General features: G+C 35.5%; 1 protein-coding gene across 1 annotated transcript in view; it reads left to right on the top strand.

The window, feature by feature from the left end:
• CSMD1 (CUB and Sushi multiple domains 1) overlaps positions 1 to 19,359 on the top strand; it is a 1,074,877-nt gene that overhangs the window by 728,411 nt on the left and 327,107 nt on the right. The window contains exon 8 of the mRNA XM_066547292.1: positions 16,788 to 16,875. Within this exon, the coding sequence (XP_066403389.1) occupies positions 16,788 to 16,875 (88 nt within the window). The remainder of the gene's footprint in view (positions 1 to 16,787; positions 16,876 to 19,359) is intronic.

Here is a 19,359-nt window from a genome sequence, read left to right as displayed (position 1 = left end):
CTGATAAAGTACTATTCAATTTTTCTTAAAAGTTAACTGAATTTCTGGTTGCTTTATTGATACCATCTTATTACATGCAAAACCTGATTATAATAATTGATCCATAAAGCAATGGTTTTTTTACCTGTGATTTAAAAAAAACAACCACCCAACAGAGCAAATCATGGGCACAGTATACTTTTATTCATTCATGCAAACAGCTGTAACTTTGAACTCATTTGGGAAACCAGCTTTAATCAATAAAATCCTGGGGTTTTTTTGTAGGGAGTTTTTCAACAGTTATAAGGAAGGCATACTGATTTTCATAGTGATCAGTGGTCAAAATCTCAAAAATGAAGTCATGGGGTTTTTTTTTTCTTCTTTTGGACCTTGGCCAGAATGATTGTTTATTTAAAGCTTGTCTTTGTTTACTTACACTGTGAGGACCAGAATATATTTGGGGAGTCAGTATAGCCTTTTTGCCCCTTTCCTTCAAGAATTAACAGGTTGACATGAATAAGTCACTGACTCTATGTAAGAAAGAGGGAAAGAAATTATCAGTTTGACATTTCACCTAAATAAACAGACCCGCCAGAATGATTGAGGTTACATATTCAAGAGGGAAGTGCATACCTGACACATAGATGCCATAGAAAATTGTGATGAATTGCCTCGGGGTTTTATTAATTATTATTGTCACAGTGACAAGAGTAGGAAAGAACATGTTGCAGCTCACATCCACCCTGCTAATGTTGATGAAGAGGAGAAAAGAGCCAAGCTAAAATAATGGGTTTGATGTTTTTGCTGTATTTTTTAAAAATATCCACATTCTGAGATATTTGTATAGCTGCATGTCATTGTGTACAAAAGAAAATAATTTATTTTAATGGGTTTTTTACCTACATTCTCTATAACTTTAGACAGTCCCTTTACAGAATTAACAAAAATTCTGGAGTGTGTATTTTTATTTGGTGAAATGTTCTACTGTGAGGTCATTCCCTTATCTATGTTATAGTAGTTTTCTCAACTGGAATACTGTCTGTAATTACAGTAGTTACACATAGACAATTCAGGGCACAAGACATTCTAATTCTATTTCAAGTGTGATCTGAATTACTTTGTGCAAAAAAAAAAAAGATCAAACTTTGTACTACTGCTGTTCTACTTCTTGAATTTTGATTTGACAAGCATAATTCTGTCTTTTCAAAAAAAAGTGTAATATTTTTCAAAAGAAGTGTAATATAATATCCATTCTGCAGATTCATGGTATTTAAATGTCTGTTTAGGTAATCTTGATAGCTACTGGAAGCTTTTAAATGAGTAATACAAACACTTGCACTTATTTTTTTCAACCAAGTCTTGTTAAAATCTTAAATGTGGGAAATGTTAAAATGTTATGTCTGGAAAAAAAAGTTTAAAACATATTAAGAGAAAAAATGGTGCTGAATTTTCTGTTAGGTCTTTGATATACAGTCTTGCATCTATTTCCTGGTGCTTGCACACAATGTCAAAATTATTTTCACTGAGCAGAAGCATGAAAAATTCATACAGTAATAAAACTTAAAAAAAATATAAAGACAACTAAATCCTATATCTTGAATAAGATATTTTATACTAAATGTTGCCAGAAAAGGCTTCATTGTACTAAGGATTCACAATTCTCGAGTCCCTTCTGGAATGGGACACTCAAAAGGGAATGGAGATCAGTACTTTCCCTTTGCAGATGTAAGCAGATCAGCAGAAAGAACAGTCTCTCTTCTGAACAGATGTACTTTGAACACTGCAATGAAAAAAATAACTGAATTAAACGATCACAGTAGTAAATGGCCAGAATCCATGTCCATTTTGGATTTAGCTTTGTAATTGTCCTTCGTGTATTTAGAAGATAAAATGATTACTGAATTAGCCACCTGCCATGGGAAATTATTAAATACTCAATTTGGAGTTCCTGAAAGCTATAATTCTTATGCAGCTTCTGGGGTATTGATAGACAGATTTCTTATAGCTTTAACTTAAGAGAACTTTAATTGCAGTAAAGCAAAGTTTAGTTGAAATATACTTGCTTTATTCCTAGGAAGGATGATGCATCCCTCACAATCATTGTAACTAGACATTTGGTATGTATTCTAGCCAGTAAAATACAGTTCTTAGGATGTCAGCACTTCATTTGATCACACGATTTGCCATAGAAACTATATTTATTATATACATGTAATTATTTAATTTATGACCAAATAAAATGTTTCTTTTATTGAAAAAAACAACTACTGGAATTATTTAGCTGAAATATTAGGCACAGAAATTAGATCATTAAAATTAACAGCTTTGTTCTATTAAATTTTGTGTCTTTGTCTCTCTCATCTCTTTTCTGCTTGAAGTATGAGATAAATGCTTATTTATAGATTCAGTCTCTTACCGGTTCCTTTTATTGATTATAGTAGGATTATTATTTTGATTGGGGCAGGTAGAGCAAATCACAGATCTTGTATTGACTTTGCTCCATTTGATCTATAAACATAATCAGTAGAAAGAGTGAAATGTTAATGATCATGCTGTTTCAGACACAGACTAGAATTCAGTTCTACTCTTGCACTAAATATGTTTACTTCAATTGACCTGCGTGTCACCATGATCATACCTACTAAACCTGCTACCTGCCAATTTAGAGAACTTCTCTAAATTTTTCCTATTGGTATCAGAACATTTTCTTCAGCAGGTGCCCAAAAATCCCAACAAAACAACCCCTTCTCATTTATTCTTCCCATAATCTGACTCATTGTCAGTTTTCCCTTCTAATCTTGTTCATTAGAACTGTAGAAATGTAATGTATTTGTAAACTTTGTAATGTTTTAATTTCAACAAGAAGGAGAGGGAGAGAACTAACTGTACTGATGTACCAGTGGTTTTATGACATGGGCATTGTACAGAAAACCAAAGAAATTAAATTAACACCTCTAAAGAAAATCATCACCAGCTGGTCTATTTCTTATTTTATGACAATTTGTCTCCTTGGTGATGTGCTAGAATTATTCTGAGTTTATCTCTTCTAACCGTGAGAGAAAGAGAGACACCACAATTCTCATTCCTGTTAAGAGGGCAGTTAAGAGATATCACTTCTTGACATGTACAGAACTGTAGCTTTTAAACAGGGGAAAGTAGGCAGAAGGGGAAGACCCCCCACAATTTTAATGGTTTGAGCTTTAAATGGTTTGAGCAGCTCAACAGGTAACTTTGGGAATGGTTCTATTCACAACGACTTCATGTTCTACCTAGGTTTCACTTAAGAGGTCTTGTACTACAAGAACATGTGTTGCTTGTAGTCACATTAAAAGTCAGAGGAAGGCCAAGGAACTGGTTTTTTTGTGTCAGTTTATCTTTTTTTTATAAAAACAGCACTCCCATAGACTATCCCATATTTAGCAATTATTTTCTAATCTTAATTTCTTTCTCAGTGTCAAAGCCTATTTGGTATAACCTGCAAACCTTGGACAGTGGACTGATATCTCTTTTTCTCTCTTTCATTTTAATGGAAAATCCTTAAGGTTATGTTGACAAATGAGATTATCAATGCATTATGCCCATGGCTAAGTGTCTTGTTACCTCTTCTTACTTGCAACGCAGTGCTGAACATTTTACTCTGAAAGCCAACTAAAAATATAGTATCACTTACCAGACCAAAAAAAAAAAAACAAACACATAAGGCATTGATTAACAAATGCATATCAAACAGCTAATTAAGGAAATGAGACTTATTTAAAGATGCTTCTTTTAACCCTTATTTATATATTAAAAAAAAAAGAATTTTAGTCACCTTCAGCTTTATTGAAGAAATGTCAGTGCTTGGTAAAAATGCTAGATTGCTTTCTTTAAAGGAAAAGAAAAAGACAACCTTGTGAATCAATAAAATACGTTCTATAGTGGTAGTATATTTACAAGTAAATAACATTGTAGGGTGAGCTTATAACCTGTTGCTGGTGAAAAATGGAGTTTTCCAAACTTATAAGCCACTGAGACAATACAACATGTTGGGTTTATTTCTTTTGGAAAGAATGCTTCTGGATATCCCATAAAATTGCTCTTTACTACTGACTCTTCATCAACTCTGTCATTTCAAAGTAAATTACTGACTTTCCTACAATTCTGAATGAAGTGGTATTGCAAAAACCAACAACTCTTCATGCTGAGCTGTATGTTTAAGCCTTACACATAGTTTATTTTGTGATCTTCTAAGGGAAAATGTATAATGGTAATTTTGTTTTCATGTCAAGGTTCTGTTTTCACTTCCTGTCATGCAGTGTGAAAAATAAATTATAATATTTTTAAACAGTTTTTTTAATCATATGCCTGTTAGATAAAATCTTACCCCCCTGATCATTAGTGAAATTTTATCTGTTGACTTCACTGACACAACGATTTTCATTTTTCTTGTGCTTGATTATTATATAATATAAATAGAGTAAAATATTCTTATGACTGGATAGAAATACTTTGCAATCAAAATTTAGTCTTTACAATTGTTGCAAAAGTATCATTACCTGCAGCAAGATATGAAATGACACTGAGTTCAAAGTATAGTGTAAAAACTAATGATTAAGGAGCTCATAATACTGTTACATGAGTGTCTTTATTGTTATAAGTACTTTATAGGTTTGATAAGTGCTAAATAGTTTTACTGCAAGTAGGCCACAAAGATGGTACAATGCAGTTGTTATGTAATGATGTGGGACAGTTTCTTCTCTGTCTTCCCCTCATGACATTGAGCAATATAATGTAGATCATTATTTAAGTATCAGGACTGATGAAGGAGTGGTATTTTTAAATTGGTGGCTTTCATAAATTAAAATGAAAGTATAGAAATGATTTCTTAAATTTTCAGGCATGGATAAGTGCAGCTCAGGCAAGTCTTAATGAGTGGTTTTGTAGTCCTAATGTATACTTACTATGGTGATAATTTCTTAACTAAGAGTGAGCATAATGCAAACATATATTTCATTTGGTGGAACTGTATTGAATCATTAGTAAATGAATTGTCACTTTCTGGAAAATTTCAGCTTTCTAGAGTCATCAGGAGTTCCCTTGCACTTTATTTGGCAATAGTAGTGTTGTGTGTGGCCCTCCAGTTGAAGGAAATCAGACCCAGGGTTTCAGGCTGGTCAGCCTGGTTTTTGCAAGTTCAGTTTCTGTTCCTGGAGTCTGATGAGTTCAACAGCTGTGAAAATTTTACATTTGCAATTATTAAAAGAGTCTCTAATTTTCATGATGCAGCTTTGTCTTTAATGAGTGGTATCTCAGGAGGTCTGCATAACTGCCGGTGCATTATGAGAGTGCAACCAAAACACACACACACACACCAAACACAAACTGTGTGTGATGAATGCATCTAATTCTGAGCTGTAGCTTTTGTGTAACTTGTAGGAATTTCAACATAGAAATGGAGGAGATAGAAAATATTCCAGTTCCCACTGTATTTTTCATATAGCAAATCTGTTTAAATTAGAGCTTACTGCTAAAACTAAAGTTGATCCTTTCACCTTAAACTTTTAAGTAGTATTTTAATCAAGCTAAAAGCTATATTTATAATTGCACTAAAAAGGTAAATATTTTACCATTTTCCCTCACAATTTCTAAACATGTAGTTTCTTAGCTATATGAAAATATACAGGGGTGGTTTCTGTGAAAAGCTTCTCCCGTGTCCAATAGAGTCAATGCCAGTGGGCTCCAGGACAGACCCACTGCTTTCTCAAGCTGAGCCAATCAGAGATGGTCATAACACTTCTGGGATAAAATATTTAAGAAGGAAAAAAAGAAAGTTATTAGGCAGATATAGTTGTGCTCAGAGAACAGTAAGATTATGTGAGATGAACAAAGATGCAGACACCAAAGTCAGTGAATAAGGAGGGGGAGGAGGTGCTCCAGGCACTGGAGCTGAGCTTCCCCTGAGGCCCATGGTGAAGACCATGGTGAAGCAGCCCTTGGAGGTCAACAGAGGTAAATGTAAAATGAAATGTTATGAGTGAGCAGGCTCTTCAAGACTTCAAGAAAACGTGGAGTAGTAAGCTCCGAGACTGACTGAAAGCTGTACATCTGCTGAGCCTTAAGTTGCTTCATTAAGCTTGAATGAAACTTAAATTCAACTGTTGGAAAGACATTGGTCAAAAAATACAAAATCAGAACAAAATAAAGTGAGCAAAAGACTTGATTTTTAGTTTGGTTTTTGTAAAGCTGCTGATTAATTCACTAGGAATGGACAAAAAAAAATTTATTTATATAAGGGAAATTTATTTTCAGGCCTTGGATCACCAAATGTCATTGTTTAGGAATGGCACTGCCTGATTATTTATTATTTATTGATCCCTCTGCCATCAAAGGTCCAAACCAGACAAGGCTTTCCTGCCCCTCCTCCAGCAAGAGACACAAAAGGTGGAGATTACAGATTGAGATAAAAACAATTTACTGTAAACCGCAATGGGATAAGAAAGTGAACAATGATACTAATAATGAGAGTATAGAAACAAGAGTGATTGCATACAAAAATTACTCACTGACCAACCCCACATGGCCCTGGGACAATCAACAAGGGGCATACAGACCCTCTGCAGCCACACTTTTTTCTTTCTAGCCATAATCCATGCCATGTTCTTCTGGGGAGTGAGAATGCCCCTGGACGTGATCTGAAGTCCTATAGAGTGCTAGAGTGCTACAGAATAACACCAAGGCATACCCACACAGCTCCTGGCAGTGTCCCCTCACAGCTACTGTGAAAAACTAACTCTGTCTTAGCCAAAAACCAGGACACTAAAGAGTAATAAGGAGCAGTTGGACACACCTGCTATTTTGGTCATAGCAAGTAAAGGGATATTGATAGAAATCCCCATCTGCTGGAAAAATGAGCGTCATAAATATATTGGTATATTACAGGGAATCTGTATTTCAACCAAGTTGACAGCTGCAGTGTAGTAGGATGATTATTTATTTTCCAGTGTTTGAAGGTGCTAGAGCTTATTCAAAAAAAGCTAATAGAATTAAATTTAGCATGTGACAGTTATAGGGTTTTTTAATTGCTTCTGTTTCAGAAATTAGTAGTTTTTAATCTGATGTTTGAAGCAAGTAGGGTGGTTAAAGTACTTGCTTAGTGAGAAGCACTAGACAATTTAAGTTTTAAATGAAATCTAGCAGCTGGCTGTGGCTTAGTGAATTACTAGAACAGTACTGTGTAAGATTTTCTAATCATTTTGAAGAAACACAATGCCATCTGTAAGAGTGTTCTCTAGGCAGGTTTTGGATAATGGCTTCTCCTTGTGTGGCTGCCCTGAATGGCCTTTCGAGCCCAATCCAACTGTTGGCAACATGACCACATTTTCTTATTCAATCGTATTCCAATACTTTAGTCAATTCATTGGTAAATTAGGGAAAAAAAGTTTGAACTACCTTCTTGTAAGAGTTACGTAGTTGAACTTCAAAACTTTCCTTACCTGTCCTTGTTTGTCTCTTTTTTTCTTTTCCATTTCTCTGGGTTTCATTAATTCATCTCTACTACATTACAAGTGTCATGTAGGTTTATATCTGTTGTTTGTAGCAGATCAGTGTTTTGCTATTTCTGCTGAAGGACTTGCTCAAAGATTATGATGGACTCATTACACTAAAAGTAATTTTCTAACCTTCTAAAAGCCAGGACTAAATTGTATGGAAATATATAATACTATTGTACTGTTGAAATACATACTCTTTTTTGTCTTGGTATTTTAATTTCAGCTGTATTTTCTACTCAAATCTGTATTTTCTATCACATCTGTGATCTTACTTATTTATAAGGCAATATCTGAATACTTTCATATACCTATATAAACAATGCCTTTGTACCTCATTTTTAGGGTTCCAACTTAATATTTTTAATAATGTCATTCTACATTGGTAGAATTGGTAGAATTAATTCTACCATATCAGGGGGAAAGAAAAGAACTAAAAACCATTCTGCATCCTCTAATTAATAAATTAATTCTTAATTTTTTAGTGTAGTCAAATTTATGTAGACCAAAATTATTAAAATAATCAAGTGTGATTTTACGTGTATTTTAAGTCAATCAAATTGGTTTGCTCTTTTCTGACTGTGTCAAATTTTTAAAAATAAAATCTACTGCAGATGATTTAGTGTATGCTAAGACACTGTTTATAAACAACTTAATCATGACACTACCTTGCTATTCTTTCCTGTAAGACACTATAGGGAAACAGAGAAGAGCTTATGTGCTGCTAAGTGCAGCACCTAAGAAATCTCCTAATAAATGTCCTTGCAAAGAAAAAAAAGGTCTCCTGCAGTATATATATTCTGATTATTAAAATTATTCACAAATCAATTATTTTATTTTGATCTGAGTAAAATCAAAAACTTTGGAAGATTGAAATTATCCTCAGGGTGGGGGTAAATGACATTTTAGAGAAAATGCAGTGAAATTTATTGTGGAAAATTTAATTCAGCTAATTCTGCCTGTGAATATATTTATGGATTTAAGCTGTCCTCTATAATCTCTCTTTTCTTCCATTACTTCCAATTTTCTGAATTCAAAACAACTGCGGTGTATTCAGTTCTTTTATACATTTACAAAATATACCTTTTCTCCAAATATTGTCAAGACATCAAATATATGCATCCTTTTTTCTTTTTCAGTGATGACAGTATTCTGTGCTACATAAAACAAGTAATTTCTAGTACACTTGATAAAGAATAATTTAAATGTTTTGTTTTCATTTTTAAACCATAATATTCAAAGACCAAAATTTTTTTAGATATTTTTGCTAGATATCTAGAACTGTTAGATACTTTAAAAATGGAAACCTTTAAAAATAAAATGTAAATAAATGTAAATTTAAGGAGCTTAATGAATAACCAAATTGACTCTATTACATTAATCAGTGCATGTAATACCTTGTTTAATTGAAAAAGTGTTATTGCATTTCTGTTTGACTTCTTGACTGGAAAGAGGTTAATATTTACATATGTAAGCTTTTATTTTCATCATAATAGAGAGACAAAGCTGCAATCTTGTTCAACTTACAAACTTCATAGAATCCTAGAATAGCTTCTCTGGGCAACCTTTTCCAGTGCCTCAACACCCTCTAAGTAGATTTGCCTTCCTGACATCTAATCTAAATCTCTTGTATTTTATTATAAAAATGTTTCCCCTTGTCTTATCTCTATCTGGCTGGGTAAAGTGTTGTCCTCCCTCTTTTTAATAAGCCTTCTTTAGGTACTGGAATGCCACAATGAGGTCTCCAAGGAACCTGCCTTCCCCAGGCATTTGCTCTCTCAGACTGTCATTGTAGGAGGAATGTTCCAATCTGCTGTTTATCTTTGTGACCCTCTTCTGTGCCACAGCTTGTCACTCAGCTCTAGAAAAGCTGCCATTTTTTACAGTATCTTTCTACAGGGAATTTTAGGGTCTTTTGTCTAGCCTTCAGGGAGTATTTGTCAAGGCCTTCTTGAACGTCATTCTTGCAATTTTTGCTTACATTTGAAAAGTATTCAGAACAAATTATGGAGAGAATGAGGGCTCCTGGGTTATCCATTTTTATTCTAATTCTGGTGTTACCGCTGGGAGAATGAGTAAATGTCTAAAGAGACTGCCATAACTTGTTAAATTTGAAATTTAAGGTGTTAGCTTGAACACCCAATATTTTTTTTAATAGCATAATGGCCACTGAAGAAAGATATGCAGTGTAACACATTTGTATATAATAATACTTGTGGCATGCACCCGACTGCCGGTGATGTCTCTGACCTGGCTAGCAGCAGAGCAGACGGAGATGGGCCGGCAACAACACCCCGAGGGATCTGCGGGGCGCACGGTGAAACCCTCTGGGAGCTCCAGGATGGTGTGCTCGCATGGCACAGCAACAAGGAAGGGAATGATGACCCTGTGCTGCTGTGGCCACAGGGAAATGTTTCCTGGCTGCTCACTCCCCGAGACCAACGCAGTCTTGAGGGGCCATCCCCAGATTGGTGGGGAGACTCTCCCGGGTGGCGGTGCGTACAAGGGGCTCACAGCTCCCTGCAGCTGTTGGCTGTGGTGTGGGTGGCACAGCAGCAGCACAGTATGACGAACCAAGGTAAAGAAATAGAAAGTGATCCCTTGTTTGAGTTCCAAGGGAGTTTATTTCCCTGGGGGAATCAGGGAAGATTGATGTCAACTGAGGGCAAAAGAACTGCTTTTAAGGAAGGGAGGGAATAAGGGGAGGACACAAACTTTTCACCAATAGGGGAGCATTAGGGCAGGGGTGCAGGATAAGCGTTATGCAGTAGAAGCCAGCAAGGGGGAGGAGCAAACCTTAGAATCCAATCTTACTTTGAGGAAGGGATGAAGGACCGGGAACATTCCAGAGCAAAAAGGGTATGCTATCTTTGATAGAAAAGAGTAAGACAAGGGAACAAGGGAGGTACAAGGAGACTGACGGGGGATTGACATGCGCTTGGCAGGAAAATCTTGGGGTAAACAACTTAGGACTGAAGCATCAGGGAAGCCAAATGGATTACATGGAACGAACCATTACAAACTTATAACAAGGAATATTTAAAACCTATTACAAAAGAACAAACTGTAAAATAACAGACTACCACAGATAGGTACAAATGAAGTGCCAAAACTGAAGATATTTATTAAATAAATAAAAGGGCACAAGCAAGGGTGCAAAACAAAACATAAAGATGCTACTTCAGAGGACCCTGAAGTAGGGCTGACATGCATACACATAGTCTCTCATAGAATGTTCTAGAAACCCTCTGGCCAATCACAGGCTGTTGATCTGCATGGCCACTCCCAGTTAGTCCCAGTGTCTTTTGCTCCTCACCATAAGCTGCCTGGATGTCATCAGTTGTAGTTTCTTATTTCTTGAGGCTTGATGTTGGTTGTCCATAGTGTGCCTGTGAGGTCAGTGTCCAGCCAGTCTGCTCCAGGACAAGCTCCCACACATACTTTGTTTTGAAGTCATGGCCTTCAAAGTATCACATGATATACATAGGTCTGAGTAGTTCAGTAGTGCATTTTCAGATTCCAAATGCATCTAAAGCAGAAGATAAAGCATACCTGGAGTAGGACTGATATTATAACAAGGGATATTTCAAACAGCTTGTATTGCTGCATGAAACATCTGTTTTAACCAGCCCTTCCTCCTGCCTAATACTGCTCCTTGATTAGGCACTTCCCATATGCTGAACTAAATTAAGATGTTAATGTATGTGGTAATTGTTTATTATTATGATAACAATATTTTAAAATCTGATTTATGTTTATAGTTATTCCCAGTCTTTCTTCTTACTGTTGCATTAGAATCAGAGCATGTGAAACATCTTAAAGGATTTCTGAATTGCCTGTGGCATATATCAAGTAAAACAATAAAGATGACCTCCAAAGCTGTGGAAACTGTAGTCTTTATGATCCCAACTGAGAAAATACAAGAAATCTTGTTGATTCATTCTCAATCAGTGAAGAAAGAATAGATTTTATATTTATCAAATAGAAATTTGAATCACTAGTCTTAACCCTAGAGGTTGTATACAGAATGTAAATCTGTCAATCACGTTAATGAACTCACAGCTGCTCTTCAATTATTTCTGCAAAAAGACTTGAGAATGTGTAATTTTTGCAGTATATAATAGCCTGACATGTTGAGAAGTTCCAGAGTTAAGTCATGTCCACTGAGAGTGCTCTGTCTCTGTACTACAGACCTGTGTGGTGGTTGAAGCATCTTTGATGTTTTCAAACCTGCTATTAGGAACAGAAGCGAAAAACCCCAAACCTGACTAGAATATTTCCTCACTTTTCTCCCTGCCCTGTGACTTCAAATACTTTTTTAATGATATTCTCATGGAATACTCACCGTTTCCTCTAGCTGATGGTTCCTTGAAGAACTGGGATGCAGTATGAGGGGCTGTCTATGTAAAGTAATGTCTTACTTTGATATTAGCCAGGATTATGTCCTCTTTAATTTTTTTTTTTAAACAGAGAGGGTATACTGAGAATGTACTAAGAATATTTTGGGAGAGACTGGTCCTAAATTTATTTGCCATAATTACAAGGTTATTGATGTTTAGTTTATATTTGCATTTCAGAGGAACGTTGTTAGTGTTCCTCTTTACATTTACTTTTACATTTACTTTTACATTTACTTTTACATTTACATTTACATTTACTTTACATTTACTTTACATTTACTTTACATTTACTTTTACGTTTACTTTACATTTATTTATAAGTTTTTCAAGCTTTAAATAGAATATTACTTTCCATTTTCATTGACACCATTGTTTTGAAATTTTTAAATTCTAAAATGTAAATTGAAATGATAGTAAAAATACATTCACTCTGTGACTGAGCTTTGAATATAAGAAAAATAATTCAAGTTTGATGTGAAAAAGATGGGAAAAAAACCAGAAGAAAGATGCAAAAAGCATGAAACACCTTTTAACACCCTAGGTAAATGAAACTTTATGCAGTGCAGAAAGAGCACAAACTAGACATGGGTCTTTAAAGAGCACACAAAAGTTTTTTTCTTCAAAATAAACCAGTGAAATATTGGGCATGTGACTGGATGCATAGAAATGATGTATCCAGAAAATGCTTGTAGATACTGCAAGATTTAAACATATTTTGAAAGTGGGATGCTCAAATCAATTATACTTGCTCCTCACATGTATCACAGTAGCAGTGGACAATACTTTATAGTGGTGGATGAAGTGGAAACCTGGCAAGATTGTAACAGAGGAAGATAAAAGGTCTCTGACAGGAATTTTTTTGAGCACCTTTTAATCTCTTTTCAGTCTGAATGATAAATGTTAGAGCTGAAATACATCTTAATACCTAATTTTTAGTTAAATTCCAAAATACTAGCAGGTAAAGGTATTAAGCATACTAATATGTAAAAGTATATAATTAAGTGAGCTGAAGTCCCTGGTGGCTCTGAACCAGTAGAGGCAATAAATAGGTTTACTGATTTGGGAGATTTATTTTTTTTTTTCCCATCTGGAAAGATAAAATCAGGCAGGTTTGTTTTACAGGGATTTGGATTTATTTTGTCATGACAGCATGTCATGCAAACACCATCTGTTAAAAGTACACTTGACAGTTCACTGGGGAAAATAGAAGCTAAAATCTGTGCCATGTCTAACAAGGCCTGTAGACATCCAGGAAGATGTGTTGAGTTCCAGACACAGGATGCCTGTCCTAATCAGAGAGAGGTATTTCTCTGGATAAGCAAGAGGCTAAACCACCCTGCCCTGATATTGGTGTGAGAGTGTGTTGACACCTTGTGAGAGTAAAGTAGTGGCTGAGAAGAAAATTTTGCAAAGTTTGTCATCCATGTGGGAAGATAATTTCATTCTGTGCTATGACTAAGGTTTCATTTGGCATTTACTGATGTCCCTAAGTACTTATGCATTTTGTATATACATAGATCTGTACAAGGAGATGGCTTCACTCCAATGTGATGTGTGATGTCCTTAAAACACGGTAGCAAAGATAGCATTCTCCACCTTGTATAACAGTTGCTACCACAAGGTTCATGGTTAGTAAAGTTAGTCCGTTGAATAACATATCAAGTTGTTTTGTTTATGTTTGTGTTTTGATGATTTGTAGTCCAAACTGAGTCTCATGTCCACTAACATGGTCTCTGCTAAAAGTAGTAAATATTTGACTTTTTTTTTTTTTGAAACAGTGGAACAAATATTAGTGGGGAGAGAATTTATTTTAAGAAACATCAGTATAGAAGCAGGCTGCTTTTGTAGCATGGCCAGGTTTTTCACTATAACTGCATTTCAGTGCTGACACTTTTCAAGCAACTACAAGATTAAACTTTCAGAATAAAATATATCAATACTCACTAGTATACGCTTTCTCTGAAAGCCTTTATTCACACACAAAAAGCTTTATCAATCTAAGTAATATTAGTGAAATTAGCAGGATTGAGCTCTGGTGTAGAGATGGTAAATTCCACATGTTATACATGGACAAAAGTCCAGATGAACTGAATTTTTACTCATGTTTGGCTTTTGTATTTAGAAGGAAATATTTTTTTAATTTAGACCTTATATTTTCAGTTGTGTCTTCAAAGCAATTTTTGATATTATCATAATCTTTCTGGATGTAGTGTACAGAACAAGAATGCAGGGCAATGAGTAGTGTTAAAAAGATATGGATAAAGAGATGATTCCTGTATTCTTAAAGCATTCTAGATTAAAAAAAAAAAAACTGTATTGAAATATACTCTAATCATTGCAGCTTCTCTGCTTCTCTATAGAAGACCTGACCTGTGCTCAGGTCAAGAACTATGGTCCATAATAATGCATTGTCTCAGTTCTATTATTATAGTGCTGTAATACAGTTTTTTAGCTCATTAAATCTTCTCTTGTAAATCTTTGAATTTCTATATAAATGAATTGTCGCTGAAGCTGCCAAATCAGACATGAAGATTTATAGCTCTTAAAATCTGATTGTATGTATCCTATTTGTCACCACTCCTTTTGTTGCTATATTAAATTTGAAAGCATATCACTGTGTGGGAAAACCAGCTGCTTTTTACATCTAAGCTCTCATCACCTTTCAGCTGTAATGCTGTCATCTGTAATCCACTCAGATTTATGTAATTTATTTTGTGCAGCTAAAATATTCCAATTAACTTTGTTTTGTTTTGTTTTAAATTCAGGAAGAATGCTCTGTCCTTTTCTTAGAAATTTCCCAAAAATCTTCTAAGATGGAAAATATGATCCACAAATTTCTACTAGTTCTGTTTTTGTGGAGGAAACAGAAAGACTGGAGGCATATAACTGTAGTGGGTTTGCCCCAGCTCGGTCCCAGGCACCCACCAAATCCCCTCCATCACCCCCCTCCACAACTGGATGGGGGAGAGAAAATACAAGCAAGAGTTCATGAGTTGAGATAAGAACTGGGAAAGATCACTCACCAAATACTTATCATGGGCAAAACAGACTTGAATTAGGGATGTTGCATTTATACAAACAAAATCAGAGGAGAATAATGTGAAGTAAAGAAAGACCTTATAAAGACCTTCTCCCACTCTTCCCTCCTTCCCAGCTCTACCTTTTCCCCCAGATGCACAGGGTGATGGGAATGGGATTATGTTCAGTTAGTTCATCGCACGTTGTTGCTGCTGCTCAGGGAGGAAGCAGCTCCAGCATGTTGTTCTTCTCATGGGAGATAATTCTCCATTAACTTCTCCAATGTGAATCCATCCCATGGGCAGCAGTCCTCCCCAAACTGCTGCAGTATGGGGTGCACTCCTGCAAAGACAGGCTGCTCCAGTGTAGGTCCTTTACAGGGACACAAGTCCCACCAGCAAATCTGCTCCAGCATGGGCTCCTTTCTCCACAGGTTTGCAGGATCCTGCATCTGCATCCCTGTGGTTCTCTGTGGGCAGCAGGAGCACAGCTGCCTCACCATGGGCTGCACCAGGGGCTGCAGGGGATCTCTGCTCCAGTGCCTGGAGCACCTCTTCCCCGTCCTTCTGCACTGATCCTGGTGTCTGCAGAGCTGTTCCTTTCACACATTCTGCTTTTCTCTGGCTGCAATTACAACTGCACAATCACTTTTTTTTAGTCAGTTATCCCATAGATGTTATCACCATTTCTAATTGGCTCAGCCTTGACCATCAGCGGGTCCATTTTGGAGCTGCCAGAGATTGGCTCTGCTGGACATGGAGGAATCTTCTGGCAGCATCTCATAGAAGCCACTCCTGTAGTTTCCCCCCCTCCTCCCCCCCTCGTCCCCGCTACCAAAAATCTGGCAATGCAAACCCAACACAGACTTTATGTCAGTTCTTCCTTTTTTCAGCTGGAAACACCATATGTCTATATGTCCAGGATAAAAAGCACATGTGTGTTCAGGTTTTCTGAATATTTGGTCTTCTGCTTTATATCATTTATTTATGATAAATAACCTTTACCTTCACATTTTCCTTAATTACCATTTCAGGAGTGTAGTAGGAAAAAGGGGGAACACAATGTTCAAATTGTTTTGAATTTTGAGAGTACCATAAGTCTGGATATCTATATACATTTTACCATTTAATTATCTGAGAGTCTGGATGGAGAAAAAATGGAAGGAAAAAAGAGTGGAACAGTATAAGATACCTTGTCTTTCTCTTCTTAGCTGAAAACAAAAAATAGAGATTTGAGCTTTATTTGCATGAACACATATTCAGCTGGCTAAAAATGCATTGTTCAGTGGGGTACCTTGTATATTTTTTGAGATTAACTTTATCTTCAGCTGAGGCAGTGATTGGTCAAAAGTTGGGCTCAATGATCTTGGAGGTCTTTTCCAATCTAAATGATTTTGGGATTCATAAAAATATTCCTGCTATACAGTTCTACAGTATCACAGTTGAGTTCTTGCCTTTTGTTTATTTTAAATCTTATTATGGACAGATTTTATTATGAAGATTTTATTTTCTCTTATCTTAACCTTACAGTGATGTGTTGTGAAGATTTCAGAGGGTGGTTTCATGAAATGTTTCTTTTTCCTGTCTGAGGAAAACTTTGAATTCTATTGTATTCATAAAAAGAATGACTGTTGGAAATCAATCATTTCCCACAGAAGAAAAACTTTTTTTTTACCATAACAAATGAAAATAAATAATACATAAATAAATCAATTATGTGAGGATTCTTTTTGGTAACAATTCCACTGGTTCAAGAAAAAATGTCAAAATACAGTTGCCTTCAGGCAATGGAAGTTTATGTATGGGAAATGTAAAGAGTCATCTTTAGAGCTGCATGTCTAATATGTTTTTTCTTTACTTTACAGTGACCCAGGGTGGGGATGCAATTGCATCTGATACATGTCCTGATCCTGGAATTCCTGAAAATGGGAAGAGGGTAGGCTCTGACTTCAGGTAGGTCCATTTCATGTTTTTTACTATGAGGATAGTAAAACATTGAAGTTTGTGAAAGAATTTGTAAAATCTCCATCCAGGAAGGCATTCAGAACTCAGCCAAGCCGGTCTCTGAGCCCTCTCTTCCAATTGGGCTTGCTTCAAATGGACTAGATGATGTGCTCTTCCAATCTTCTTTATTCTGTGAATCTGTAAATGTCATAAATGAATCTATAAATTTCATACAGCTTTTATGTATTCATGATACACGGTTAGCCAAACACACTCTCATCTAATTGTGGTCCAAATCAGTGGCATATGAACAATTGTTAAGAAACAGCAGCAGGTTTAAGAGCACTGATAAGCTCAGAGAGGGTAAGGCAGAAAATTACTTCTTTTCACCTCTAGGGGGTAGACTGTAAATTCAAAGAGAAAGCAAACTAAAGTAGTTTTGGTGAAACTGGTTCAAAGATCCAAAGTGTGAATCCAAAGAAGAGCTCAACCACAAATTTCCCAGCAATGCATAAAGATGCCAAGAGGGAAAACCCAAAAGAACCTTAAAGCTCAAGGTACATTTTAAGATATCCAGGGGAGTCGAATGCCAAAGACCTCTGCAAACCACAGTTAACTATATTTTGAACATAGATTCTTAGGAATGAATGTGAGTTAAAGGTATCTTAAATGCCTGGGGCTTACTTATGAGCATTGCTTGTGCTTACTAAACTGACAGAGTAAGGCTATTCCCCTACCTCTTTCATCCCAGCCTCTTATAATATTTTCATTTCACCAAGTGTATCTTACTGTTCATGAGGATAAACGAATGCATAAGGTGCTCAACAAGCAATATCATATAACATAAATAAAACATGTTGTGTACTTTGATCACATTAATTGTGTGCATGTTTTTGGCCTCCAGTTCTGAATATTATTTGAGAGAAATGATAACAGTTTGTTTTCCACCTGAACATTACTTACTATCTGAAAAACTCATTATGCAACAGCAAATGTTTTTCATGTACTTTAAAGTTTGCTAATATCTATTTAAAACATATCTATCTTAAAGTTAACTGTCTAAATCTAGAAGGATATTTAATATAGAAATTTTGGCTGGAATTTGGTTTTTGTTTCTCTGAAATGACAAATCAAGCTCTTCCACAGGAGAAGGGGAAATAATATTTCCTGCTGCTTGCTTTTCTCCAATGTAATAAAAGTACTCTGGAGAGTAAAGAAAGGCAATGTTTGGTTTGGTTTTTTTTTCTTTTCTAAGTGGCAAGTATAAACAGCAGAAGGAACTATTGTTCTTGTCAGGAGAATGACAATGTGAATATTAATCTGAACTAAAACTTGTGAAAATGCACATTATTCAAAATCTTTTCCAGTCTACTGAAAGACATGTTATAAGTGGGATTGATGGAAAGGCAGAGGGTTTATTTTCCAGGCAGCCTGAGACCCAACTGATTCAGTGATGACAAGTTCTTTGAAAAGGGTTTCACCGTTTTCAGCATAATAATGGCATTCATTCTAATATAATAGAGCAAACAAAGAGGTACTGAAATCTTAACCTTTTCTTTCTCTCCTCCTGCTATGCTTCTACTGTGTTCATTTCAGGAAGTAGGGAGATAATTTTCAGTGATTTTAAAACAATTCAATGGATATTTAGGTTCATTTTGGGGGAGAAATGACAAGTCAGACTTGGCTAGAGTAGTGAGAATGTAATCAATATGATTTTGAGGTCAATATCACGTTTTATATTTATGTGACATTGAAAACCAGTAGATTGTTTTAATGAAATCTGAAATGTATCTAAATAATACTGTTTCAGCTCTGCTTAAATATCACATGATATGTGTGGTAATGTGAAAATGCAGTCATTTCCCACAATTTCACCAACACTTGTAAAACAAATGGCTTTTAAATTTCCAAAATAGATTTTGAAAATTAAATTAAATTTTTCATGTTAGTATTTTCTTTCTTTAAATATCTTCTTCCAGTCAAATTTTAGCCTTCTTTACAAACCCACAAATTATTTTTGGATGGAGTTCAAATTTAAAATAGAAAAAGAAAAATGAGGAAGCAGATTTCTTCCTTGTGTTCGAAGTTTACAGAGAGAAGTAGCAAAGTAAAACACAAGACTTCTGGTGCCCACAGATTTGCTCAGTGACTATGGAGGTAGAGATGAGAAAAAAAAACAAAACAAAAAACCAACAAAACTCCCCAAACTCAATTAAAACCTTTCATTCTTAACTAGTGAATATTAAATGAACTAAGAATTTTCTTTGAAATCACGTATCAAACAAGTTATAAGACATCTTCAAAAGGATGTCCCCTTTTTGAATGGGAAACTGTCAAGATTAATCAATGAAGAGACTCAGCAATTTCGATGTGAGAATAGTTTTATTGTAAACTGTGATCCAGATGCATCCCCTCTCCTGAGATGCTTCTTTAGATCCATAAGGAGCTTTGGAGTACTTTGTGCCTTGCTCTTTAATGTGACATTTTTTGCTA

Source organism: Molothrus aeneus, chromosome 3 (assembly GCF_037042795.1).
Source record: "Molothrus aeneus isolate 106 chromosome 3, BPBGC_Maene_1.0, whole genome shotgun sequence".
NCBI classification, from domain to species: domain Eukaryota; kingdom Metazoa; phylum Chordata; class Aves; order Passeriformes; family Icteridae; genus Molothrus; species Molothrus aeneus.
Note: the sequence above shows the minus strand (reverse complement) of the source record. Positions and strands in the feature narration are given on the sequence as shown.